Raw genomic sequence first — 27,756 nt, 5'->3', positions numbered from 1 at the left:
TAATCGGCAATTTGCTGGTAGCAAGAAAAAAGAACAAGTATTCAAAACAACGATTGCATTGGTGTGTAAGTGGGATTTACTTTTTCCAGTTGAAGTATATCCGTCGCCCCAGTGTCCAGATCTCCAGTTATCTTTTCCAGTCTCTCGTTTCCTCATTTTGTTCTCAGGTAGGGATAACAGTTAAGTGGATCCGCAATTACAATTCAGTCCAGAGCTAATTCTGATTGATAACTAACGGATAGACAAAGGCTCAAAAGATGTCAAAACAATCAGTTTTTTTTTATGCAGATGGTCAAAGAAAATCAAAAAACCAAATAAACCGCGTTCAATTTTTGTGAACAATCACGTAGCACGGCAGTATACCAAAACAGAGCAATTTTTAATTCTAATTCATCGAAAATATCGAGAAAAACTATTATGAACTTTATCAATTTCACCTTCCAATAAAACGCAGCCAGGATAGCCGGTTTCTGTCCAAGTTGCACCTTTCAAGTTAAATGAAAATTCAAAAAAGATCGTTTTGTTTGTGCGTGATACGATTTAAAAAATAATGGAGCGCGCAGACATTGGTAATTAGGCATAATCAACAACAGTTGCCTCCGCAAAATAAGTAACAAATAAAAAGTAAAAAAAAACTTTTTTTTGCATAAAAATTTTATTTAAAAATTGTTTTGTCAAGGAAGCGCTATATGATGCTTCCAAAAATAACTTTCTTGAATCAAAACTAAGTTTTTTTACTATTGAAAGAAAAATTTTTTTTTTTCGTAAGATTAACTTGATTGTTGTACTCGCTCGAAATTAAACTTAAACCCAAATGTTTCAAAGGGGTTTTTCTCTACCCAGGGAGAATGTTTTGAAAAAGTCAAAATTGCTCGAATTATCACTACTAAAAAGGCTTTAATATGAAATATTACTTGACCTATTCCAATGAAGTTTTGTGGTACCTAATTTAGCGTTAAAAACAAAAAAAATAACCACACCCAAAGAAAAAGTTTCTCTCAATTTCCTGTGGTCGTAACCAAAACTATTGTGTCATTGTGCACCCATGTAGAATGTTTAGGTTTGTTGAAGATCAAATTGGCCCTTGTAACGCCTTAACCGTCTCATCGGAAAGCTCTAATTTTACTCCAAACTTTATTCACTTAAGATGCATGTATCCGCGAAACTTAAAGCTGTTGAAAAACATTGATGACAATTTTTTGTATGGACTTTTTTATATTAGGTAGTCCAAAACTTCCAATTGAGCTTATTGTTTGATGAAAAATTTCGTTTAAAAAATAACCATCAACATTGAAAAAAGTGATGGCAAAAAAGCAGATTTTGCAGATTCATCAAAATGAAAAGAAAAAGAAAAACATCATGATTTTTTGACAAAATTCAAATCAACTTTTGTTTTGGTCATTTTTTATTTTCCAGAATATTTAAATCAGCATTGCATTAAAGGCAGCTCAAGTGGCAAATAAATCAGGCTCAGTTCTGAGCTGGCTTAATTTTTATGCAGCTGAGATGAGTTTTGATTTTTTCAATAAAAATGCAGTCACTTTGAAATTACTTAACAGACGTATTTTGAAGAATCTTCTCTCCAGACGCTGTGAAATTAACGAAAGATTTCAATGGGGATCTTCCACCTTAAAAATTACATTTAATTAAATTAATCTGTCATAAAATTACGAAGGAGATTTCAGATTAATATTTTTTTTGAGCACAAGCACATTGTTTTGGATGGCAAAAATTTTTCGCGTATAATTTGGTGTCTAAAACAGTAGAAACTGGCAGTTTTTGAATTTGAAATTGAGAAGCTTCAAATAAATTAAATCGATAATTATTTGATTGTTGAACCAAGTGTGTAAAAACAGAAAAAATTTATATGATTTGGTTCATCAAGCTATCGAAACACAAATTGAACCGAAAAAAAAAACAAATTTATAAAAAAATTTAAAGTGTTTCATGTTCAATCAAACTTGAATGAAGTAAAAGCAAAATTAGTAGTGTAATAAAGTAAAAGCAAAAACGCACTATATGATACTTCCAAATTTACTTTTCTAGACCTAAATTGGGTTTTCACTATTTAAAAGGAAAATTTTTCCTTCTTAAGACCTACTCGCTTGCTTTACCCGCTCGAAGTTAGACTAGCGCTCAAAAATTTAAACGTGTTTTCACTACACAGGTTAATTTTTTTGAATTATTATTCGACACATTTTGATAATTATTTGTTTTACCTAATTTTGCGTGGAAAACAAAAAAGCCTAAGCACCCCCGAATACAAATTTTATTTTCCCCCACTTTTTATTGTCGGAACAAAATATTCTGTCTTAGTTTACCCATGTATAAAACTTAGGTTTGATGAGATCAAGATGGCCCGTGTGAGGTCATTTTGTCAAAAAAAAACATTATCTACTCTAAATTTTAACTTGATTAAATTCACTTGAAATATTTGAAAATAAAATTGATGACGCAGTTTTTACGCAGTTTTTTTGTCAATCAAATAGCCTCGTTATAGCTTAAAACATATTATCTGAAGCACGGGAAAAATGAAGCACGGGATGATACAATGATGCTTTCAACAAAATTCTCGGCAACTATCATTTTCGTTACTTTTAACAATTCATTATCTGGATATTTAAATCAAAGGCATTGTAGCGTAGCTTGAGTGACAAATAAATCCGGCTGACAAATAAATCCGCCTCAAAAGGTACAATTCTGCGACTAAAAAAACTCAGGAGTTTTTAAATCAAATAGTTAAAATGTTTTCTCTCCAGGTGCTGTGTAAAGTAAATATTGATTATACAATGATTTTTCAGTCTATAAAACAATGTAGCAATTTTTATTGTGCCCTTGATATATAAAAAATGGTGTCCGTCGATTTTTTTAAGGTTGAGCGCAAGCCATATATCTTTTTTTTTCAGATGATAGAAGTATTTGGTCATCAGCTGATTTACAACAAAGGAGCGAAACGATTCTTTATTTTTGGCAGATCAAATAGATTTTTCGAGCTATCGCAAAAAAACTATCAAAAATCCATTCAAAAAACTTTTGTTCGCATCGTAAATTTGTGGCAATTGGCAAGTGGTTTAATTAGGCCTTGGCAAATACATTAGCTGTTTTTGCGTGATAGACTTCTCGTTACACAATAAAATTGATATTATGTGAAGTGAGAGGGGGGAAGAGAAAGAGCCAATAGATTTCTTTAGAAAAAAGCGTGCTGAAATTGCGTGCACTTGAAGTTTCTAGCAAAAAATTTTTAAAAAAATTCATCATTGTACGGCAATTTGTAATCTAAATGAAATAGTTACAAGTTCATTGGGTTCTTTTTAACTATTGTCCCTTTTGTACCTAGAAACAAATTGCCACCCCTATCATGAAATAATTCAACGGTTAAGCATATGCGAATGATATACCTAATAACGAATATCCTCCTTTTGCAAAAAGTGGGAAAACAGTTAGAAATTCGCTAAATGAAACCAGGAAGATTACGAATCAACATAAGAAAAAACAAGGATAGCCGGTTACTGTGCAAGTTGTGCAAAATGTTCCGACCATAGTCTGTAAAAAATCACAAAAAAAGGTTTTTCAAATGAGTATCGGTTTTTATCTGCGTGGTGAGATAAAACAATCTGAAGCGTTTTTGCTGCGGCTTAAATCAAGCATGATTAAGCTATTCTGAGCCTGCTCGCCCGCCTTTAATCGCTTGGAATAAAATCAAAAAATTTAAGCTGGTTTTTCTCAACATAGGAAAAAAAATTGTCAATTTTTTTCAATGTTGTTCGAATCATAACTGAAAGGACTTGAATATGATACATCACTTGTGGTACCTGATTATTTGTGGTACCTGATTTTGCTTGGAAAACAAAAAGAAAAAGAAAAACAAGGATAACCGGTTACTGTGCAAGTTTCCCAGAATGATCCATCCGTGATGTGATAAAAGAATCTGAGCAAAAAACGTAGAGTTTAAGCGTTTTCGATGATCATCGTAAATTATGCAAATTGCAAAACATTTTTTGAAGACAATTATCAAGAAAAACAAAGAAAATCAAACAATTTTTTAAAAATTTTTATACTGTTTTTTTTTCAATTTTTCAAATTTTTTTTTCCAAAATATTTGAAGTTTTTGATTCCTAAGATGAAGCTAAAACTACATAAATTAATTTCATACGAGTAAAACTTAAATTTCAAGGCTTAAATTCAGCATAAATCAGCTAATGACAGCCTGATCACTCGCTCGAAATTAGACGAAAAACCAAAAAAATTAAACTGGTTTTTCTCGACACTTGGAAAAAAATTTTGAATATTTTAATATCATTCGAATCACGACTAAAAGGGCTTTAATATGATATATCACTCAACCGAGTCCGATGATTATTTGTGGTAGAGGATGTTGCGTGGAAAACAAAAAGAAAAAGATTAAAACACCCGAATATAAAGTTCCTCCCCATCTTCAATGGTCGGAATAACAACCATTTTAGTAAATCACTAGCCTAGCAAAACTCGATTATATTTGCGACGCACTTGTCATTTATCAAAGCTTCAATAATCCCATAATTTTCAAAGACGGTTCTAATCATTTCACCTTCGTGATGATACTGGAAGATCGTAATTATTTAAAGCCATCATTTCAGTTCACTTTGCTGCTGTTTATTTTTGTAATTTTCGTTTTTATCCTCAATTTGCGATGACCAAATAAAGCTCTATTCAGGATTCTAATTTAGCCTTTACACGCGAAGCCATGTTGAACCGGAAAAGACAAATTAAAGAGATTTTCATCTCTTCCCAATCCCCCCACAAATGACAATACACGCAGCAGGATCTGGCCAAATGGAATGAATCGAATAAATCACAAAGAGAGTTTGTTTGACTTCTCCTTCGAGAGGCGACCCCAATTTATTTGCTCTTTTTCTTCTCTTTCTTTCCAACCCTTCCTCCCTTTTCATCTCACCTGGGTGGCCGAAGAAAATGGAAATCCCGACCGGCCAACCGGGTGAACTAATGAGGGTGCTATACTAGCCCCATGTTCAAACCCTCTCATACATTAAATCAACACAAAATGCCCTCTTTCAAAGCATCATTTATTTTTCTCGTTTTTATCTTTTTTAATAAAATTTTACAATTTTTTTTGTTTTCTTTTCACAGACTATTCATTTCAATTTCAAATTAAATTTTTATTTGACATAGCTCTTTAAGGATTACTTCTCAGATTTGTGAAATTACTTCTAAAGTTTTTTTTCTGATTGAGAGTTTAATTGGAATATAGTTTAGTTATTTGGTATTAGATCTTCCAGCAAGCGTCTGATTTCAAGCTTGCATCTGTCATTTTTTTAAAACCAAAAATAAAAAATTTACACAGGCCATATTTTATGGCCAAGAATATCAATTGGCGCCTAGAAGTACGCATATTTATAGTACGTAATTTTTAATACAGGAAAAATATAATAAGAAATTGAAGCTTTTATGTTGACGAGCACTCTTGAAAAACATAATCTGCAATTGTGAACAAGATAATCTTTTAACCACAAGCAATTGCTATCTGAAATTTAAACAAAATATAAAAATCAATATTTTCCGTTTTATTTGTGGATAATTTTGCCGTTGGTATTATTTATTGATTTTTCCTGAGACTTAAAATAATTTGGCCAAGTTCTTTACTCTTTTTTCCTTTACTTAGCTCTTAATCCTCTGCAGAACATATTCAAGCCCGTCCAAAAAGAGCCTTTTCAGCGCCGAATACCAAATATTCAATATCCTTTTTTACTGTGTTTTCCACTGATTATCTGGCGGTATTGATTTTGATTTATTAACACATTTGCCGAATTTTATAACCCGTGCAGCGGATATACTAGCGTCTACTTTGGAAAAAAAACGGAAAAAATTAATAAAATTTATCTCCCTTGTTTCATAAAGCTAAAATTCAATAATTTTCAATATTTCAAAGTGTATCCATTTCAAAAGCAAAACTGCAACCGCGCATTTGAACTATCGATATCATAAATTAAATAAAAAGTTTGGCGAACATTTGAAACTTGAAACAATCGTTAATTAAAGTGGGAATCTTTCAGATTTTGACAAATACCTTGAATCATTGTTATTAAACCCCCTATACGGGACCTATTAATAATTGTATGGTAGCTAGTAAAGAATTCCATTCTTGAATTAATCAAGAATTAATTACTTGATGAAGCATCTTTTACCGAAATTTGCTCTTTCGAAACTGTTTCATTGTTTTATATCAAACTTCAATGATGTACCCAAAATTGAAGTTCAACACTTTTGAATGCAAAAATATCCGAAACGAATTTTTAGCGGAAAAAATCTTCAGCTGTTTTCTCGCCCGTTGTCATAGCTAACTGATTTATTTATTGATACTTACAACATCGTGTTACCTACTAATTACCTGTCTGTCGTAATAGCAATTCATTGCATTACCAACTGATATATTACCTTAATTTTTACGTTTGAGAAAAACTTTTTTGCCAGTTTTTCTTCATGCCAGCAAGAAACTATAAAATCAATTTAAATCAGAGTTGGAACCGGGCCCGGCCCGCTTGGAAAACAAAAACTTCGGCCCGTTCTTGATGAAAACACGAAATTCCCGTGTAAAAACACGGTGTTAAAGGAAGTGTAAAAGGTGTGAACTCTTTTGAAAGTCAGGCCCGTTTCCAACACTTTGATTGACATAGTTGTCATTTTTGTTGTCATTTTGCTTTCAATGGTGGTTTTTGCTTTAGAGGCCGAATGAAGACTTCTAAGGAGCTTGTTCATCCCTGAAACGCACAAATGTACTGTTTCCAGGCCTTCCACGGTTTCTTTTGCGCTACGTGTCATAACTCTTCGTAACTTTAGCATGTAAAATCACTGAGACAGGAAAATAAAAATCTGTAGCGTGAGTTTCAGCAGGGGCAGGTTTAGGGGGGGGGGGACGCCCGCTCCCCTCAGGGATTCGACCCCCTGCAGACCCAAAGTGTCCCCCCTTTGTACCATTTTGTAATACCCATTTTTGATGACCGACCCTAAAAATTTTCTTGGGGCACTTTTGGCGCCAATATACACTAATTTTGAGGGGGCGGGAGCGCGCGCCGAAAAAAAAGCGATTTTTTGGTCAAATTTTTCCAAAAAGTGCCTAAAAACGCCTTTTTGGCCTATTTTAAAAAAAAAAATTGCCTGCGGCGCAGAAGTTTTGACCAAAACAGGGACTTTTTAGTGCTCTGGGAGAGCTCGAAAAATCAATTTGGTCGACCTAAAAAAAAGGTCGACAAAATTTCCGAACCTTTTTTGAAAATCCGCCCCCCCCCCTCGAGAAAGCCTTCGATCCACCCCTAGCTTTCAGTGATGTTCTTGAATTGAAACTAATACCATTTTTTGTCAAAAGCTGATGTATGAATTTTTACCAGTTGTGTTTTTTTTGGGCTATCGATGTTTTGAGGAGAGTGGAGAGTGGCTTCATCAATATGTTATTTATCTTGGTTATCTTCCTTAGTTTTGAATAGTTACTATTTCAAGTTCGGAGATTTTTGGTCACTTTTTGAGGATTTCACCGTGATTAAACTATAATTTTAACCTGAGTATGACCATAATTTTAGGCTGCAGAATTTTTATTTCAAAAAAATCGTAGTTTGTGTTTTCAGACGTTTTTGGGACAAGAATTTTTTTGTTTCTTGGATCAAGTTGAAGTTTTTTGGATCAAGTTCAAGTGCGATTTTAACATTCTTGAAGTAATGAGTGCCTCAAATGCAATCAAAACATTGTTTTTCGCTTCAAAAATTGAAACGATTCCGTCGGAAAATTTCTTGATATATAGCTGAAAATTAGTCTAGTTTGCAGACGTTTTTACGACATACATTTCGGTCATCAGACCCCTGTCTGAAATAAAATGAGAGTTGTTGTCTTGATAAAATATATAGATTGAAAAAATGTTTCGAGCATTCAGAGCTTATAGCTTCGAAATACGTACCACATTTAATTTCTGTTTTGCAGACTAATATTGAGACTGAAACCGGATTTGTACTTAGATTGACCTTCAATGTTTTATTTATTACAACTAGGGATGTATTTTCAAAACATATTGTCGAGTCGAACTTTGTCTAGCTTGACCAAATTGATCAAAATACTTTATTACCTTAGCATGTGTCAGAGGAAAAATCTAAAAATCAAACGCTTGGTTTTTGCGTAGAGTTTCGAAGGTTTCGACCATGAAAGCTTGTTATTTCGGGACGCGTCCTTCTCAAAACTTTTATAAATTGGCGTTTAAGTTATCTAAAATTTCAGGGTCTGATGACCGAAATGTATGTCGTAAAAAAGGGTGCCGCCACAACTTACAACAAAAACAACTCGTAACAAAAGATAACTCGCAAATTTTAAGGAAAAACGACAACTGGCAAAACTAATAATAAATTTATTACGGAGTTTTTTTTATTAAGGTCGCCGGTGGGCTCACGCGCATAAATGCTACTGAGCAATAACTAGCTCTAAAATTTGTATTAGGTTTTTTCCTTTGATGGCGAGCTCGCAACATGTTGGCGCACCTGCGGTAGTGAGTTGTTGAGATTTGTCTTTTATTGCGAGCTGTCTTTTGTTGCGAGTTGTTGCATCACGGTAAGGTAAAATGATACCAAACGGGTGACCCTTTAGAGGATGAAGTGGTCGCATCCGCATAAAACCCAACCTTAAATCTACCACTGATGCACATCTAGTAAAGATGATATAGTGTTTAATTTTCTTTTTGTTTCGACCATTGAAAATGGCGAAGAGCTTTGCGTTCGGGTGCGTTTTAAGCAGGGGTAAATTTTTGGAAAAATAATTGGTAAATCAGGGGCCACAATGAACATTAAAAAAGGTCCAGTGGTTGCAATATTCAATCCTTTTTAGTCGTGAATCAAGCGACCGTATTAAATTTTCAAAAATATCTCAGTGTCGAGAAAAGCCGACTAACAGTTTTTGAATTTTTTTGTCAAATTTTGAGCAAGTAGAGCAATCACATAATGTTCGGCATATGAAAAACGATCGTTTAGACTTAGAAAATTTGATATTACGAAAAATAAAACTATGTTTGCAAGCTTCATTTCGAGCTTCTTTGGCATAAAAAAACTAAAAACGCACAAGAATTATTGAGCATAACTTATTTTGATATTTGATTTTTATTTGTTTGTTATTCATTGATTAAAGAAAACTAATGTCAATTATGCGTATATCACCATATTGTTGAGCATTAGTATTGTGTTGCCCTCACACCAGGCTCAAAGAAAAGACACTAAATTGAGGGGAAAATTTTTTTAATGAACGTGGTCGGAACATTCTGTGGATCAATTGAGCAATCTCCCCCCCATTCTCGCGTGGGGGGGAGATAGCTCAATAGGTACTTGAGACATGTTTATAACCACTTGAAAATGGGGGGGGGGGAGATTGCTCAATTGATCCCATTCTGTGCTAATTGCACAGCAAACGACTATGCTTGTTTTAAATTAATTTCATTTCCTAAACCTACAAAAACTGCAGCAGTTTTTTCTGAATTTTATTTTCAAAGTTCGATTTTCATGGGCTCTGATATAATTTTTTTTATTTACGTTAATTTTCTTTGTGTATTATTTGATGTGATTGGATCATTTTGTTCTACTTGCATACGAATCAACTATTTTTTATTTTTTTTTCTTGCCAAAGGTCAGATGGGTCAAGAAATCATCTTGAAACACTTTAATTCGTTATTCGGTTTCCAAACAACTACAAAACTTAATCGTATCGAGAGAACTGATCTACCGCTTCAACAAATTTGTTCAGGAAGCTTTTTGCGTTCATCGTTGAACAAATGCATGCACGAAGTTGCACTGTTAATTGAGAATTTTTCAGTTTGCAATTTGATTGATTGTTGAAACACTAAAACTGCTACACTACCGATGATGGTTTTCATTCTATTATAGTTCCCTAAAAACTAATTTAGAATCACTTCAATTTTTTTTTATTCGTTGATGTTATTCTTGAACTGTTTTCCAACTAACAATTTTTTCTTTTTTTTTCAATACCATCAAATAATTTTAGTTGAAAACATTAGTAAAAATCAGACTAATCCAAATTTTTCAAATCAATCTAACTGTACAAACAGATGAGTAAAAAAAAAAACATAATTGGTCGACGGCTTTTCTGCCTAAGTTTTTTTTACTAATCCATTCTTAGCATAGGTTATGATATTTATTGTAAAGTAAATTCAACCATACTATATGCTCAGAAAATTTTGATTCAAAAACAGAAAGTTGTAGAAACATATTTACGAAGTTGTGGTAAAATAAAGTTCCGAGGATAGATTTTGACGCAATTTGATTTCGACAAGTGTTCGGAAATCATTTTTCGACCAGTTTGGGGAAGCTTTCAGCCTTGTTTTAATCGCTCAACTGGGCAGAATCAGGGCAGAAGGTAGATGTAGAGCATATCAGCTGATCTACCCTTTTCACTCAAGTTTTTTGTAAATAATTTATAATCTTGAATACACTAACTCCTTTTCATTTTCTTCTATTTGCGCAATTCGACTTTTTGAACTTGAACGCGAGGAAGATGCATGATTGGATTTGACACTCCAGTTCCGCTCAAATCTGTTTTTTATTGTCTTCTGTCCCCTCTTAGTACCAAAATGCATTCTTTCATCATTCAAACCCATTCATTGAAATCAAGACCCGCAATATACTTTCATTCGGGTTTATTAAATTAGTTCCTTTACTGGTCTGATTTCAGCTCTGTATCATTATTTAGCTGATTGCAATATCGTTAGCCGGCGAAACATGTCTACTTTATTTATTCAGAAATATATCATCTAAAAGGTTTTTAATTCAAAAAGTTGATATTTCTTACACTTTTTAGTTATTTTGCAGACTGCGGAAAAAAAATTGCTCCTTTTTCTATTGCGTATTTAACTAGTGTGTTCTCTGATATAATTCTGTTTATATTTTTACAAGGTGCAACTTTGCGGACGACCTTTTTGAGAAAAATTGAGGTTTTATTGACTCCATAATGACGACTTAGAGATGTCTTAAACACATCTAGATTAAGACACTTATAAACTTTGGATTATAAAGTTTATAAAAGTTGGAATATAATCTTATATAAAGTTGGAACCCTGAGACAATTATAGTTTGAATGTCAGCAGCTAATCATAAAGGTGCCATTTTGTATTTCCGCAGTCTTTGCGTCTTTAGATAACATTATTTTCAGTCGCAAAGCTTGTTTGTGGTACAGTACAGATTAGTTGTCTTGTCTTCTTCACTTTGTTAAGACCAGTGAAACATTTGAAAATGAACCGACATAACAATACTCTTTGGTTCGTTTGATCAAAATCCATGCTCAGACAGGATTAAATACACTTTTATCTAATCTAAGAACCCTAATTTTGAACAATTGGTTCCTTACATTAAGTTAAATAGTTATTGTGAATACGAAACCAAAAAAGGATAGCCGGTTGCTGTGCAACTAGCACAGAATGTTCCGACCACATTCGTAAATAACTACGAAAAAAACTTTGTTTTTAATCTTCAAATTAGCGTCGTTTCTTCTGCGTGGTGTGATTATGGAACTATATAAACGCGTAGAAAGTTAGTAAATTAGGCATAAAATGCTACAATTGTCTTCAAAAAATATATCAACGAAAAAAATGAAGAAAAAAAATCCAAAAAATTTCCTAAATTTCCTAATTTTTTGTCGAAAAGTTTTAGATTTGGATGAAAATTATTATGGCCAAAAAACGCTTAATGCAGAGAAGTTTTTTTTAGCCTAAATGTCCAATATTTATATTTAGCGAACGTTATACGATCGCTTTACTCGCTCGATACTTGGGGAAAAATTCTGAAAAATCTTTTCAGAATACAAATCCCGGCTGAAAGAAGTTTAAAAACCCTGCCCTACTTTATAGCTGATTACCATGCTTCAATAGTAGTTGGAACAAAAACCATCCAGTATATTGAAACAATCATCAATCTAAAAAGGGTAACAAAAAAAATAAAGAAACCAATTATATACTCATTGATACCGTGTTCTATTATTTCGGTAGATCAATTTTTCAGTTCAATTTTTTTAGACAAAACTGCTCAATCGATATACAATCGTTATAAAAATTTAAAAGAACAACAGCTGTTGATGAGCAAATAGGACAAAAATTAGCGCAGCAAAAAAAACACCCGAACACCGAGGCTATTCCCACTTCGTGCTTGGAAAAAACTGGAATCTATTTAAACAATTGATACATTGTTTAAAAAGATTATTTAAAGATGTGTAAATAGATATTTCGCCACCAACATTTCGTTAATTTTCAATATTATAAACAGTAAAAGTTTTTCATTTGTTTATTTTTACTCCAAAACTTCTTTTCCAAAGTTCGAAGAAAAAGAGGAGTCTTACACTCTGGTCGTTTGATTCGTCAGATAGGTTTTGATGACGGCCAAGATAAACTGGCAATATCGATGACCGCAAGCTTCAAAATATTATTTGTTTAGGTACATTTTTAAGAAGTACTGAAGGTCTAACAAATTTCCTAGGTGGACTTATCTTACACGTACTTATTTCTAGTTTGTATGCATAACACGCACGCAGCACTTTAATCTGCTCCCAAAATCGATTCAGTCGGAGAAAAAGACTTCTGTTTACGCTTTCATCAGAAGATGCAAATCGCATCAATATATAAGAACCTCAACTTTGAAAGCAAAGCTAGATTTCCGAAAAAAGCATGTTTGGTAACTGCTTTTGCAAAAAAATCCTTGAAAGGCCGATTTAATTATTCGGGACTTCGGTTTGATTACTTGATTTAATTACACGAGCATATTCAGTTTTCATCCAATTTTGCAACCGGTTAACACGCTAATTTTCAGTCAATAGAACTATTTTTTAATAATTTTTTTGGCGATATTAACTGTTTCATCGGTACAGCCAGTTAAATTTGATGGATAGAAAAAACGAAAAAGAGCGAATGAGCAGGTCTGTGAATTTAAGCACTCGGAAGCTAGAATTAAAACTTGAAAATTTCATCATTTTCTTCAATTAAATTTTTATCAAAATAGCTAGGCGAGACTCGCTTATTTGGACAAAAACAGCCAAAAATCTAACTACTTCAACTTTTTCCTATCAAAATTTATTTTAAAAAAAACTGGCTCAAAACTTTTCAAAAGACACTTTTAACCATTTGATTGTTGAACTAATTTTTGTGGTTTTAATCATTCAGGACTCGAGGAATGGTTTTTTAAACCTTTTCGACATTTTTTCCAAAGAACAGAGCAATTCAGAACTTCTTAAATGTTGCGAAGTCTGAGAAAGCTCATAATTGGGTCTGACCTGATTAACAAAAGGTGAAATGAATTTGAGCTTTCCAATTTCATACCAATTTTCGAGTGTGTTTACATCTATCATTGTTTCGTTGTAAATTCCGTTTTTTAATGTACCTCAAGCCGCAATTTTGAAAATTGGTTTACTTTTGTGTTGTCCGCCGACAAATGAAAGAGGAGATATTTACCTGCATGTGGCAATAAAAACAAAACAAAAAAAAACGTTTTTTTTTTCTGCCCGACAATGGAAATTTTTATCATCATATCAACATAATACAAATTTATCGGCGCAAATAATTGATGAAATTTCATTTCAAAAACATCATTTATATGTCTGTACGCTTCCAAGTAACTGATGGTTCTTTACAGAATAAATCAATAATTCAGCAGTCGTGGAAATAACTCCCCCCTTTTGATCAGTAGATTCTGTTTTCACAGACCAAACAGAACAAGAAGTAAACAAAACGAGAAGAAAAAAACCAATATCAATTAACTCAACATTCCTTGATATTTTTACTATTTTTAGTGCTAAGTGAAAACTATAAAAATCATTGCCGCTCTTTAAGCAATTCCCATTTGTTTCTTTTTGCAGATTTTTTTTTCACTTATTGCATTTTTTCAAGGGTAGCAAATATGTCTCTACTAAGAGTCTGTTGATATTTTCAGATGTATTTCTAAATTGACTATGCATTAAAACTGTGTTCAGTCATCATCTTCATGAGCATCTCTTCACCATGGCTGATACTAATTCAGAGACCAAAGAACCACTCATGGCACTATATCCATACCTACATTAGCACCACTATGGATTGTGTCCATTAACTACTCGGGTAATCTACCGCTTCTTTCTTTGTTTGCTTATTTATCTCTCCAATTATGAAGATATCAACGCTTATTGCCTTCTTCGTCCAACTCATCGAGATATTCCTACAAGGTATGCATTGTTTTAAAAAAATTCATTTAGACTAGGATTAATTAAATAAATTAATTGAAAAACAACATTTAGAAAAATTTTAACTTGTTGCAAAAAAATTTGATTGAAATAGAACAACATACCCAACATATACTTCGAAAAGAGTCAATGACCACAATTAAACAGAAAAAGACTTATTTTTTTAAAAATGTCAACTTTTGAACTTCAAAAGAATAGATGCCCTCGAAGCTCTTTAATTTTCTAGAACAATTTATGATTGGCAATTTTTCGATAAAATTATCACAATTTAGGAAAAATGGATCAAAGATCAATTATCTACTTCACAATAAAATCTGAAAAAAAATCTGAAAATTTCTGTTTTATTCACTTTTCGAAACTAGAAGTCGATCATATTTTTCGTGACGTTTTAACTTTCGCAATGAAAGTCAGAAGTCCTGCTTTGACGTTTCAAAACAAGATAACTATGCGCGAAACTTAAAAAGTAAAAACTCGAAAAGCTAATTTTATAAATTAGAAAAAGACTACCGGTTGATGCACTAGTAGCATATCACACTTTTTAACTGGGGGTGATTATCAAAATCAGAAAAATCGCAAATTAAGATAAAACTTTAGCTACATATTTTGATAACTTTTGCAACTTGAGGAAATCGCAGAAAAATTAGAGTTCTGTTTTTTTTGCGTTGAGTTTTTTTGTGGAAAAGTGGGAAACTAAAACCAGTTTTTAACGGATTTCAAAAAAATATTTGGCAATTTTTTTTCGATCCAGATCACAACTAAGAAAAGCTTTAATATGATGCCACACTCGATCTCTCACAAGACGCCTGATGAACCAAAAATTGGGCGTAAATAAACGCCCTTCTCCATATACTTCAGAGGACAAGGTGAAGCTGCAATTCCAGAACAATTAAATTAAAAAAATGGTTTAAGTAGCTCTTAAAGCAAAAAAGTACAGAAAAAATCCCAAACTTCGAAATGATCAGCACAAGAAACCATAAATTCTCTCTAGTCGGAAACATTAAGCTTCCTTCAATCAATTTTCAAAAATTAGTTGTGCGCTTCAAATTTTGGAATAATTCGCTGAGATCAGAGAAACCGTGCTTACGTTCAGGTTGTACTGACGTAGATAATTATCTCTAGGGAATTGATTTATCAATGTTATGGAAGTTTTAGCAAAAATTCTTTTTTTTGTAGATAAGTATTTCAGTTATAAAATAACGTTGTTTAACTGATGAATTAGCGCCAGGAATTACATTTTACTTTTTTGTCCGCGATGTTCCGACAACGAATTAGGTCTGCAAGCTAACACTTTTGTAAATACACACAGACACACACACAAAAAAATGAAATATGAAAATAATGTCAATGTTAACTTTTCCCTACCGCGGGAGCCCTTAATTGTGAAAATCTTAATGTTAGCTCTTTTTAAATTTATGATTTACAATTAACAATTCACTTGGATTGATTGTTGTTTCAGTATAGAACTCTGACGGAGATTTTTCTTGGAAAACAATTTTTGGATAAAATTTTACAATTAAAAGAAAATCTATTTTAATTAATTAAAACCAAAACTATATAAAAATCTGTTGGTTGATCGCTAGTTTAGTGGTATAACAGTGGTAAATCAGCATTCAGCTTTTTTTTAGTGTAACTTCATCGCTGACTTAGCGGCGATTCGTTGCTTTTTTTTAGTGGTCTTACAGCAATAAATCAGTACACGTGAGCGTTTAACTGGCACTGATCAGAGCTTGATTTATCAATGCGTTTTTATGCATTTATGTAGGAGATAAGCAGCAGCTAAATATTGCATCAACAAATTTAGTGGAAAAATCGAGACACGCACTGCCGAGATGTGTACAAATTTCGAGAAGCAATTTAAACTGTTGCTTATCTGGTATGCGACACATGAGAATAAATTTAACAAAACACAAATTTGAAAAAAAAATTCACGTTAACACGCGATTTCTTTTCTTTTTAATTTGTTTTGACTGATTGTTCTAGGAAGTATATTGCACTAGTGTATCAAATAGTATACTAGTGGTTCAAATAGTGCATTAGTTTTTTCAAATATTGCATTAGTGTTTCAAATATTGCATTGGTTTTTCAAATATTGCACTAGTGTTTCAAATATTGCATTAGTTTTTCAAACACGGCACGGAAACAAACTGAACACATTTGTTTATTACCTAAATGAGCGCTGAATTCGGCTAAGAGTACAGCCTGGACACACTGAGCATCATGGATTAGACAAATGAGAGTTAAAACAAGTAAATTGAACTGTTCGAACTTAAGTGAATTCCGTTTCTCAGAAAGACAAATTGCAGACCGTGTATAGCGCCGTTTCAAAGCCCATCAAAATCGGTTAATGTCTTAGCAGCTGTCATCTTATTTGCTGGACACCGTAACAAACCTATGCGAAATATACTGGCGTTGTGGCGCATCAGTAGTGACGGTGCCCAGCGAGGCGAGCTCTTGTAGGATAGCCATCCTTAAATAATTAATCTTCGGGTTAGGCCTCTGACTGGTTAACTGTAATAAAAGAAACAAGACTGCTCGTATCACGGCGAAGCCCTGAATGCTCCGACTGCCTTTTAAAGTTTATGGAGCAGTAATAACCTATAAAAAAATTAAAGATAATTAAATAAAATGAAAAACTTTTTTTTCTGAAATTCTAATTTTTTTAATGAAAATCATCCCCCCACACCCCATATTAAGTACAAAAGGATAATGTTCGCTCCTTGTAACAGATCAATTATGGCAAATAAGCTTCTTTTAACCAATTTGGAACAATTTCTAAGACGGATTAAATCTCCGCTTACGCGTTAATAACGGCAATTTTTAAACCCTTATAACTTTACGAAAAATGATCACAGATGAAATATCTTTTCAAAGTTAAGCTCAAAACAACAATACCTTTTGAATGATATAAAAAAATTCCGTCAAAAATGGCTAGGTAAAAAGTCGAAATTTGTCTGAAAAAAAAACCCACCCCGAGCACAAATATTCCGTTACTTTCGTATCGAAAGTCGGAACAATAATATCACAGATCATAATCATTTTACATAATCATAAACATAATAGTTTCAAAAGAGTATAAAAATGTCCCTCAAAAACTATTCTTTTGATAGCTTATTAAAAAAACATTGCACTAAAACAGCAAAAAATATTGCAAAAAGTGTACTGGACGTATAACACTAATCATTCAACATTGTTTCCTCATTTAAAGCTTTTCGAATTCAGCCTCCCATTTTTTTGTTGTTTTAGCCACTGCCCTTCGGCTCAATTCACCCGCCGACTTCGCATCCCGAGGAGCGTTCTCCTATGACTCACCAAGTGATGGAGTAGGGGGGACGAACAACGCCTACTACAGCTCCTATGAGCAATACAGTGGTCCCAAATACAGTGAGTACAGTCACGCTAGTATATAGAATTTTCTCGTGGAGCAGGATTTTTTCGTCGGGGGATTTTCGAAAAAGACTTTTTGGACTTTTACAAAAGCTACTGGTCAGGAATTTATTGACAAAATTGCTTCTACCAAATGATGTCTTCACTCTTTTTGGTTGCTCACACAGTTGTAAATGAGATCCCACATGGCTGAAAGATCCACATGGCGGGTTTAAACATTCAAAATTAAAAAAAAAATTAGAAAAAAAATTTAATTGAGGCATTTGGTCTATTTAATGCTTTGCTATTAGCGAAAATTATCATTTTGTACGACACAGTGTGGGCTGATGATTTTCAAAAACAACTCACAAAAAAATTCATAATTTTTTTCTTTTTTTTTGAAAATCTCATCAATTTTTGTTAAAGCGAACACTACTCCATAGAGCTTTAGAGCTTCAAAGTCAGTCAGGACATTGACAGTTTCGCCCTAATACGAGCAGTCTTGTTCTTTCTTTGCATTGTAACATCAGGAATTTAGCCATTATAATACGAAAACAACTACAAAAACAGAAAACTTGAAATGCTGTGGACGAGGAAAGAAAAGTAGCCCAAATATGGGTGACACTTCACTCTTTTATATGTAATTATGTACTTCTAGGATTCAAGTGTTACGTGTGTGAAGAGAAGGATCCGAACAGTGACTGTGTAAGAGGCAACATGTTCCCAGAGGCATACCCGGCCATAGATTGCGACGGATACTGCTACGTAAGCAATCCTAACAATATTTTACCTGGACCACTGGAAGATTCAGGGGGGTGATATACACTTGGTCTTGAAGTCGAGTTTTCAGCCAATCAGAATCGAGCATTTAAATTAAGTGCTAAGCGATTTTGATCCTTGAACGATGGTGTGCACGATCCTATCTTGATCTTTTTACCAAGATTTGGAAAAAATGCGTTAAAATAAGCATTTTATGCATGTCAAACATTTTAAGTGGTTTACACTGGATTTTTTTTGTGAAACAGACAAGTTCAAAGCTCACACTATGTTATTAAAGCTCGTTCAGACAATTCCGTCACGGGCATTTCAGCAATTTTTTAGAAAACGGTAATTCAGCCAATTTGAGTGAGACAATTCAGCCAAATGGTTTTGAGTAAAATTAAACGTTTTAAAAGAGGCGCGAAAACTTTTCACATGCGGCAAAACATGTTTAGATGGCTTATAAATAATTCATTTCAAACCCGAGTGAACCAGAAATGCTTATCATACAATTTTCATATATGGAAAACTGCTAGTCATACACTTTTCATGGAATTCAAAAAATACAAAAAACTAGCGCATGACTCGCACCTACGGTACTTCAAGTAGATTGTTGAACGTGAAAAGGATTTCCTGAATTATTTACAACAAAACGACATTTAATACAACCGTTAAATTGAATTGGGCCCATCCATATGGGTTTTTCACTTCATTAATTGAACCTTTTAAAAAACAATCTTTGATGTTATTTTTCATCTAAATGGTTATGTCTCCAAAACTACTGAGTTTTATCAGTTTTGTGACACTTTAAAATCAGAAAAAGACCCTTCAAAGCCGACATCGTACTCTTGCTCCTTTCATATATTTTTTAAAAGTGTAACCTGAAGGGACCCCAACATAGGGTTGAGAGTTTCAAGTTATGTTACTTTTTTCAATCTTTAAGTTTTTTGGAAAAAAATGAAAAAACTATGAAAAACGGCATATCTCGAAAACCAAAAAAAAATGAGCACTCTTATTTGGTGAGCAAAAAAGCAACATCAAAAAGTACCCAGGGAGAATTCTCCCGTAGGGTTGAGAGATTCAAGTTCTCTTAATTTTTTTAATCAAGTTTATTAGAAAAATGAATAAATCCTACAAACGCCATATCTAGAAAACCGGAAAAAAATGAGAGGTATTAATTTAGAGGCTAGATTTACAACTCGTAAAGTTTTCCAGATAGCACCCCAGCATACGGTTGAGGTTTTCAAGGTTTAAGTGTTTTTTTTTAAAGTTTTTTGAAAAAATTAATAAGAGACCCCAATTATCGCGAAAACCAAAAATATTTGAGCAGTTGTATTTAGAAGGCAGAATTGCAACCCCTAGTGTACACTGTGTGCACACCACGATACGGCGGAGAGCTTCAAGTTCAGTTAATTTGTAGAAATTCTATTTTTATTGAAACAATTGATAATAACATATAAAATCTTGCGAACCAAAAGGATTTGAGCAGTCATTTATGAAAGGCAAAATGGCAAGTCCATAGTGTACCCTGAGAGCATCCCACTTCAGGTTTCAAGTTTTTTAGTGTTTCTCAAATCTTCAAAAAATTTTCAATGAGAAAATACAAAAACGCCACATCTGGACAACCAAAGAGATTTGAGCAGTTATATTCAGCGGGCATAAAAGCAACCCCATAGTGTACTCTGAGAGCACCCCATCATAAGGTTGAGAATTTCAATTTTTTCAAATAAATATTGAAACTAAAAGCTTTAAAAATTGCATTGCTAAGTAACAAAAAACTGTACAATGAAAGCTTTCACTCTTCATCAGATGTCAGTTAAAATAATAGATGACCTTAGAAAATCAAAACGCTGAACTCGATAAAACATATTGAATGTTCCAAAATATTGGCATTTTTAAATATGTCAACATAGGGACTAGTCAAACATGTGTCAAGTGAAACGCCAATTAAATAATGTGTAAATTGAAAATGTCGAAAAAAAATTATCTATCAAAATGAACAAAAAAGCACCAAAACAATAGAAGGTAAAATTAGCATTGAACAAAATATTACCGAGCCGAAAACACCTCAGCAGATACCTTTCAAGCCAAAAACTTCAAAAAAATTTTAACACGGACACACACAAAAACTTTCACCGCTCATCAAATGAATCAAATGAGGCCACTAATACGATATAAAACAGGCAGAAACTTACCAAAACGAAAAACAAGGAAAAAAAAACAAAAAAGAAACGAAAAAAATAAAGACCAAAAAAGTAAATAAGTCCTTCTCAGCCTCGAAACGCACACAGGCAACACAAAAAATAAATATATTCGCTTGTCAAACGACGAAAAATGAGGCCACTAAGCCGATTTAATAAAGGTCTAAAACGAACAAACCGAAAAAAGTAAAAAAAAAAACATGAAAATTTATTAAAGCAGGTAGTTAAAATTAAGACCAATATTAAAAAAATTTTGAACTGGACAGATATTTAAAATGCCAACAAGCACATCATTTATAGGTTGCTAAAAGAGGCTTCCAGGAAATGAGTCCCAATGAAAAGAGGCCTGTGAACAAAAATGTTTACGGGGAAAGAATCTGGTAACCGATAGCAATAGCTTTGCTTATCGCAAGGAACATGACTAGTTTTTTTCATAAACGAAACCAATGCAACAATAATATTTTCTGAAAGACAACTTCGGAAAATTTTTGAGCTGTGTTCGTAACCAAACTCAAGCGATCGATTAAAACTCTGGTTGATTACAGCTAGATTCGCCAAAAAGTGACCGGTCGTCTATGTGCAATGCATTAGAAACGACTTGAATAATGATTTCTTACACACAGTGTAACGAAAGTAGCAAACTCATAAATATTGTGGCAAAAAAATTCAGATAAGCTAGTTTTTTTTGAATATGAAAATTTGATGAATCATGTATAGAACGAGGCATACAAAAATATTCAAGAAAAATCAGAAACAAGCTTTTTGAGTGTCAAAAAAAACTATCTAGAGAAAACGAAAAACAATCCAAAATTTGTCATGCATACAAAAAATTATATTTACACGCAAAAAAGTTTTTGGGAAAACTTATCTTGGAGTACACAGTTCTTTTCGCGCTGAAAAAAAAAACAGAAAAAATGGTTGCGACAGATTTCGAGAAGAATTGATAAAAAAATTTGGGTTCCCCCATCAAAAAATGTTGGCCATACAATTTTCATTTGGAGAAACTGTATCACTAGCATTTTTTCGCCAGAAACATTTCTCTGACGGAACACTCGCAAGAAAATTGTTTGACTGGCGGTTTAGCAGCATAAACTTAGTCAGTTCACGGAATTCTATGACTACCATTTCCAACCTATGGAGGTCAACCCGGTACTGCACATGAAATAATCCATGAAACAAGGAGGCAATAGGACCATAACCCTATAGAATCGTTTACAATCTAACATGTTTTCAAAATTAGAATAGTATGAAAAAAATCATTATACATCAAGCTAATCAAAATACATAAAAGTAGACGGACTATGATGTTTTTCGCCTAAAGGTCAAAAACTGATTTAATTGGCATTCCCCTTCATGATGTAACCTTCGCTTTCGAAAAACTCCGAAACAAAGACCCTTCAGTGGAATTTCAAAGTGTAACGGACTACTTTTAAGACACCTATATTGCCACCTGTCGTAGAAACAGACGCATCAAACTGAATTAAACATTGTTGATTGGAACATTTGTAATCGGGTGGTAAGCGGAGAATCTCGCATAAATAATGCCTGGAATGACAGCTTCAATATATTTTTTTTAAAAGCAAAGCCCTATTTTCCAATCGCTAACTAGAATCTCTTGCAAAATGCAAACAACTACAATCGAGACTAATTACAGAAGTATTTGAAATTTTTTACTTCTACTTTAAACATATCAAAACACGTTATGCATAAAGATGAAACTTTATTCATAGTTTTGATCTTTGAAATTTGTCACTTATTGTTTAATAAATCTTTCACAAAGTCTTTTAAAGCTGACACTAATAAAAAAAAAATTTCTGTTGATCTGGTTCTCTAATCTAATTTGGCCGATCTGTCTTTAGCTGAGTTGTCAGAGTTTTTTTGGTTGAATTGTCAGTATTTGAAAATGTCTGATATTTTTGTACGTACTTGAAGTGTCTCTGAGCCTATAAAAGATCTCAATAATTTTTATTTGATTTTTCTGCACCTTCCGATTGGAAAAGGTGTACTTGCTGGTAAAACTGCAAGGTTTCAATCCTTCAAGAGGCTATACTCTCTTGCGTCTCGAGCAAGGATCCGATTTATATTTATATTTTTAAAAACATGACTACGCTTTTAAATTCGTTTTTCAGATTTTTATCATAATTCATGTCATTTGATTTCGCGAAAATAATTTTTCGAGTAGATCTAATTGGACATTTTATTGAGAAAATTGGGCAAAGTACTACAAGAGAAACAACAATTGATGAGTTTGAATAAGTTCTAGGAAAGTTTAAAAATTTTGGTCAAAAATTTCAACTTCATCTCTTTATACGCATCAAAGCAACTTTTTTTGCCACTTTTGTAATTTCAAACAACGGATTTGATGAAATACTTACGGTTTTTATTGAATTTTCATGAAATTTTTCTAGCTTTAATTTGAAAAATAGGTCGCTGGCGGTGAGATGGCTACTGCAAAATAGTAAATCAGGATAGCATGTGAGGAGACTGTGCTTACTATTAATTAAAATGAAGTGTGTTGACACAACAATAGATGTTAATCTTAATTTTAGACTGTTTTTAAGTCGACCATTTATGATGTACCAGTGTTAATTATCCGGACAGTAACAACAAGCTTAGAAACTTTAAAACGCTTTTTTCAAGTTGGGTTAACAGTAAACAAAATGCGATGAGAGCAAAAATTCTTTGTTTTTCACCAGAATTAATATGCAGAGTCGAATCCGAGCTTCGTATCTTTTTTGATACAAAATTGAATAACAATGATTACGCGTAAATGATCTATCGACAACCACAAGTTACAAAAAAAGCTTAGAAAATCCTGAAAAACTCGGAACTCAATTACAAGTACTTCGAGAATTTATACAAAGAGCAATTGGAGGGTTAAAGAGCCAAACTTCCAAAAAAAGTCTGGTATAAGTTAACCAAGCCGACAAAAATAAGCTGACGGACGATAGTCTAAAATATTGAAAAATTTCAATTTGCAAAAAAAATGGGTCCGGACAAGAATCAAACACTAAGCCTATGTGTCTCAAGCAAGTTTGATTTTTTTTCACTCTGCTATAGGCACAGATTGATTATTGAAAAAAAATTATTTATATCGTACTCCACGAAAATGGCTAGAAAGCAAACAAACCAAAAAAATGAAAAAAAAATTATGAAAACTTTTTTTAAAAAATGGCGCAAATGGTTCCTACAAAAAACAAAATGGAATGAAAACAGTATGTCGCTCAGAAATTAGCAAAGAGGATTTTGAACCATGACACAATTGGAAAGAAAAGGTTTTTTCCATCTTCAGATTAAAGTTTTTTAAAAAGATCCTCTTGTGGGTTTGATTTCGAGCGTTCGCAAAATTTTTGGGTCATCAATTTCAAAAAAAAACAACGGACAACTTTTGGAAACAAAAAACTCAGTAAAAAAACCGACAGAATTAAAGCTGATTTCCAATAAGCTGAAAATCCAATGCAAAATTTCGGAAAATACCTGATAAAAAATTGCATCAACCTCAAAGTCTTTACTCCGAATTCGTAACGATCGCTAATCAAAAGCGTAAAAATGACTTTTTCATGGTTCATGTCTTGTTTTAGCAGATCAAGAGCTAGGCAAAAATTACCTGGTCAATTGATAAGCAAATTATATTAAAGTAAGCTTCTTATTTATACCAATGAAATTTGAAAATGACATAATCTCCAAAAATTTTTGAACTTGAAAGTCATTGAGTTTTAGAACCCAAAAAATGTCGTTTTTGCGACATAAAAGACCAATTTTGGATTCCAAAACAAATTCAAACATTATGCGCAAAACTTTGGATACTATGCCCTTCTTTAACTTTATTGGTCTGCATAAGAAAATCTAATTGATATAATTGGCTCCACTTTTGATAAAGTAATTTTGTAGTAATTCTTGATTGAATCAAAAAAAGATGAAACTTCGGGTCAGAAATTCACAAATTTTTTGGTTTTGTTAGGGTAAAATTCTAAATAACTATTGTTCTCATCACTTTTTATTCCAATTTCAATCCAATGAGAAAAACTTGTTAAAAATTTCCAAGCGCGTTGTTTTTGTGCGGATAGTTTAAGCGAGCACTGTATTATATATTGAGTTTGTATTATATTGAAGCCAAATTTCACTTTTTAGTTTTTTTTTGGACTGCCAATAAGACAGTCCTCAACTATACATTTACTGAAATACTGACAAAAAGTGGCTTTGAAATAATTGAAATACTTCAACCAATCAGAATCGATTAAAGCCAGAACAAGTTTATATTCGTTGAAGGAAATATGCGGAAACCAAAATCAGAATTCTAGTGGCTGTAGGGGAGCTTCGCGTTATTTTAAAAAAGAGGAAGGGCCTGGCAGCACGCAAAATGTACCTGCCCGATCGCACAACCTGCGTTTTTGTAACCGGCTAATACTGATTCATTTAATCTTTTTGAGATTGTCTCGATTTCTCTGAAACTTTTAAATACTCAATTCTGATTGCCAAGTTTTCGTTCAGTAACATTCAGGAAGCTATACACGTAAAATGGTCTGAACAGCAGCAAAAAAATTCGAATTTCAGGACAACCGTCAGTGGTCCAACTGATCACTGCTAGGTGCTACGCTCTATAATAGCCCCGTTACGCGCCAAGGCAAAGCTGTTCGGTTTCTAAGTCGAGTCCAATCTGAGACTAAACATATGCAGCAAAATGTTGAACTAGGAATCAAAGCATGTGTAGCCCTCTTTCGCAAAAAAAAGATGTTTTCGTTAGACTATGTTTGCAAACAGGGGGTCTTTTTACCTAAGCGGTCGAAACCTTTAAATCTTGAAAAATGATAACAGAAATGATCATGAATTGGACTCTTGTCTTTATATATTAGGTGGGGATGCGTGAAAAGTTAGGGCCGTTTAAAGTTCCCACAAAATGGGAAACGACTATGGCACTGGGAGTTTTTTCGCTCAATTTTATGTACCTCAGAGATAGCTCGCAGGAGGTCAAGTATTGTATCATATAAAAGACCGAGTCGTGACTCAGAATTTTAGAAAAAATGTATCTGATTTGAGAAAAATTGGCCAGAAATTTCCGTTTTTCAGATTAAAAGCCACAAAATTTGGATATGGCATGCTAAAAGAATGAACTCTCAATTCAATTATTCTGTAAATAGTTAATTTACATTAACAGTAGCTAAGTTAGATATTTTCAACCTCATTTTCGCATTTTCTTACCAACACAATGCTGTTTACTGGAAAAATCTACGAAACGGCAAATTTAAGAAACCGAAAATGCAAATTTAAGAAACGGCAAACTTGAGAAAAACAAAGTTTCAGAAAATGAGAAACAAATTTTCATTTGGGATTTTTTTTCTTGTTTTTGGAATTCTTTTCTTCGATGATTTATCCTCTGATAACTTTTTTGGATTTTTAATCATTGTAATCGGTCGGATCATAGTCCTAATTGCGGAACATGGTCCTATCCTTGTTTTACTTAGTGTCTTAATGTTGTTTTATTTGGTGTAGGTATTGAGCTACACTTTGCGTGGGATTGACTCTCGGACCACACAGAGGTCATGTGTCCCAAAAGACGTGAGTATAGTTGCTTTGCCACACTAAGGAATGAATGAAACAAAACAAAAAATTTAGTTGTTTTTTGCTAAAGGAGGTTACATAATTTAATTGGAAGAATCGATTTCTTCGACCTTAGCACCAGAAAAACTCAAGCAAACTTTTCTTTTTAACAATAAAAAAAGTCTAATCTACATTTTCAAAGCGACAAAGAAGCTACAAAAATCGGAAACGGTTTTGAGAAACATTTAACTGTCAAAAGGATATTTGCATGTACAAAAAATTGAACGTTAAACATTTTGATGCAAACTACAATCTGATGAAATTCCTCAAGAAAACTCAATTACATAATGAAAGCAAAGTTTTTTTTAAAGAATTATGAATATTTTATTCGTCTTTTTGTCTTAATGCGTCACAGCCAAGACATACATACTTCCAGTTTAGATCTCGAACAAAAAGTTGTAATCATTTCTTAGTTCGAAGAGTATCTCATTTACGTTCGTGTACTATATCATTTGCTAATTGTCTATTCAAAATCTTTTAATATGGAGCCACGAAATTTCGGATAAACGCATTTCAGCCGATTTCAATCTGATTTTTTAGCCAAAAAATTTTTTGGTCAAAAAGATAAGAGGAAAATAACAAAGTTTTAATTTAAATCATCAAATTTAACAGAGTTACAAAGAATAAAGAGATAGAAAAGATTTTAAAGAGCTTGCATTTTAAGATAAGTGAACATTGGTTGTACAATTTCTCAAGTACTTGTGAACTTCATTTAGTTAGTATTGGAGGGCAATTTTTTTTAAAGTTTTTGATTGGCATTCACATACTTTTTCTCGCTTTCCTAATTTCTTCTCCGGCCATCAGTCTTTCGACGTTAATTGCTGCGTTTTTTTGTTCATCTTTGAAACGCAGATTAATTTCGGCAAATATGGATGTTTCGCTGCAATTTTTTTTGAAATTGACATTTCATCCTTCCACAGCATGGTTAGTCTGATATTCGTCTCGGAGTACCCCTTTACAAACATTCCAATCGACCACTGCAAATTTTGGCTCTACTCTCCGAGAGTCTTGCTCTAGACCAATGCATGATCTCGAAATATCGCAAATTTGCTGAAACGGCCCCGACTAACCTTCTTTTCGCAGCTGTTTAAACCTGACTACGTCTTCTTCCAGAACAAAAGCGAGGCAAATTAATTTGGGGGTGAAACACACATTGAGGCGAAACTGATCTTCATCTAAATCTTTCCTTTGTGTCCCATTTTTTGAGCATTGCGCCATACCGCTTGCTCAAAATAAAAAAGCAAAACTGAACTTCAGTTGAAGGTTGCACCGTTTGAATGGCTACATCGTTTGCTACATTAAATCATTTTCTGTATCGTTTGCTCATTAGATTCATTTTCATTATGATTTTACTATGGATATTTTGTGTGCCTTCAGACATGTGTGAGCAAGACCTATAATGAAATGTGCCAGGGAAGCATGGCGGATTGCACCTTCAACTGCTGTGCCTCCGAGTACTGCAACTCAGCCCCCCACCCTCATTCAACCCCCCTCCCGATGAAACTGACTCTTCTCATTCTGTGTTCAATAGCTGTGCAGAAAATATTTTTGTAGTGGTCTATTACAAACAATCTATCTCGATGTTTTTTATCTCTAATCCCAA

The 27,756-nt window shown here is 33.2% G+C and overlaps 1 protein-coding gene across 3 annotated transcripts; it reads left to right on the top strand.

The window, feature by feature from the left end:
* Nucleotides 1-7: 7 nt before the first annotated feature.
* On the top strand, nucleotides 8-27,756 carry LOC134845988 (uncharacterized). 3 transcript variants are annotated; one of them, XM_063863137.1, is made up of 6 exons: nucleotides 8-167; nucleotides 13,947-14,214; nucleotides 17,476-17,613; nucleotides 18,254-18,360; nucleotides 26,046-26,111; nucleotides 27,531-27,756. In XM_063863137.1, the coding sequence occupies exons 2-6, from the start codon at nucleotides 14,157-14,159 to the stop codon at nucleotides 27,705-27,707; spliced, it is 546 nt and encodes a 181-aa protein (XP_063719207.1). In that variant the 5' UTR covers nucleotides 8-167; nucleotides 13,947-14,156; the 3' UTR covers nucleotides 27,708-27,756. The 3 variants fall into 3 exon arrangements, with proteins under 3 accessions (XP_063719207.1, XP_063719209.1, XP_063719208.1); XM_063863139.1 differs by lacking the exon at nucleotides 8-167 and adding an exon at nucleotides 5,589-5,771; XM_063863138.1 differs by lacking the exon at nucleotides 8-167 and adding an exon at nucleotides 10,492-10,793.

This window comes from Symsagittifera roscoffensis, chromosome 5 (genome assembly GCF_963678635.1).
Source record: "Symsagittifera roscoffensis chromosome 5, txSymRosc1.1, whole genome shotgun sequence".
Taxonomy (NCBI): domain Eukaryota; kingdom Metazoa; phylum Xenacoelomorpha; order Acoela; family Convolutidae; genus Symsagittifera; species Symsagittifera roscoffensis.
Note: the sequence above shows the minus strand (reverse complement) of the source record. Positions and strands in the feature narration are given on the sequence as shown.

Bases quoted from the DNA above. Each gene is read 5' to 3' on its own strand.
- LOC134845988 (XM_063863137.1), top strand. From the start codon at position 14,157: ATGAAGATATCAACGCTTATTGCCTTCTTCGTCCAACTCATCGAGATA. The intron at 14,215-17,475 runs GTATGCATTGTT...TTGTTGTTTTAG, and splicing joins CATCGAGATATTCCTACAAG to CCACTGCCCTTCGGCTCAAT. The intron at 17,614-18,253 runs GTGAGTACAGTC...ATGTACTTCTAG, and splicing joins ATACAGTGGTCCCAAATACA to GATTCAAGTGTTACGTGTGT.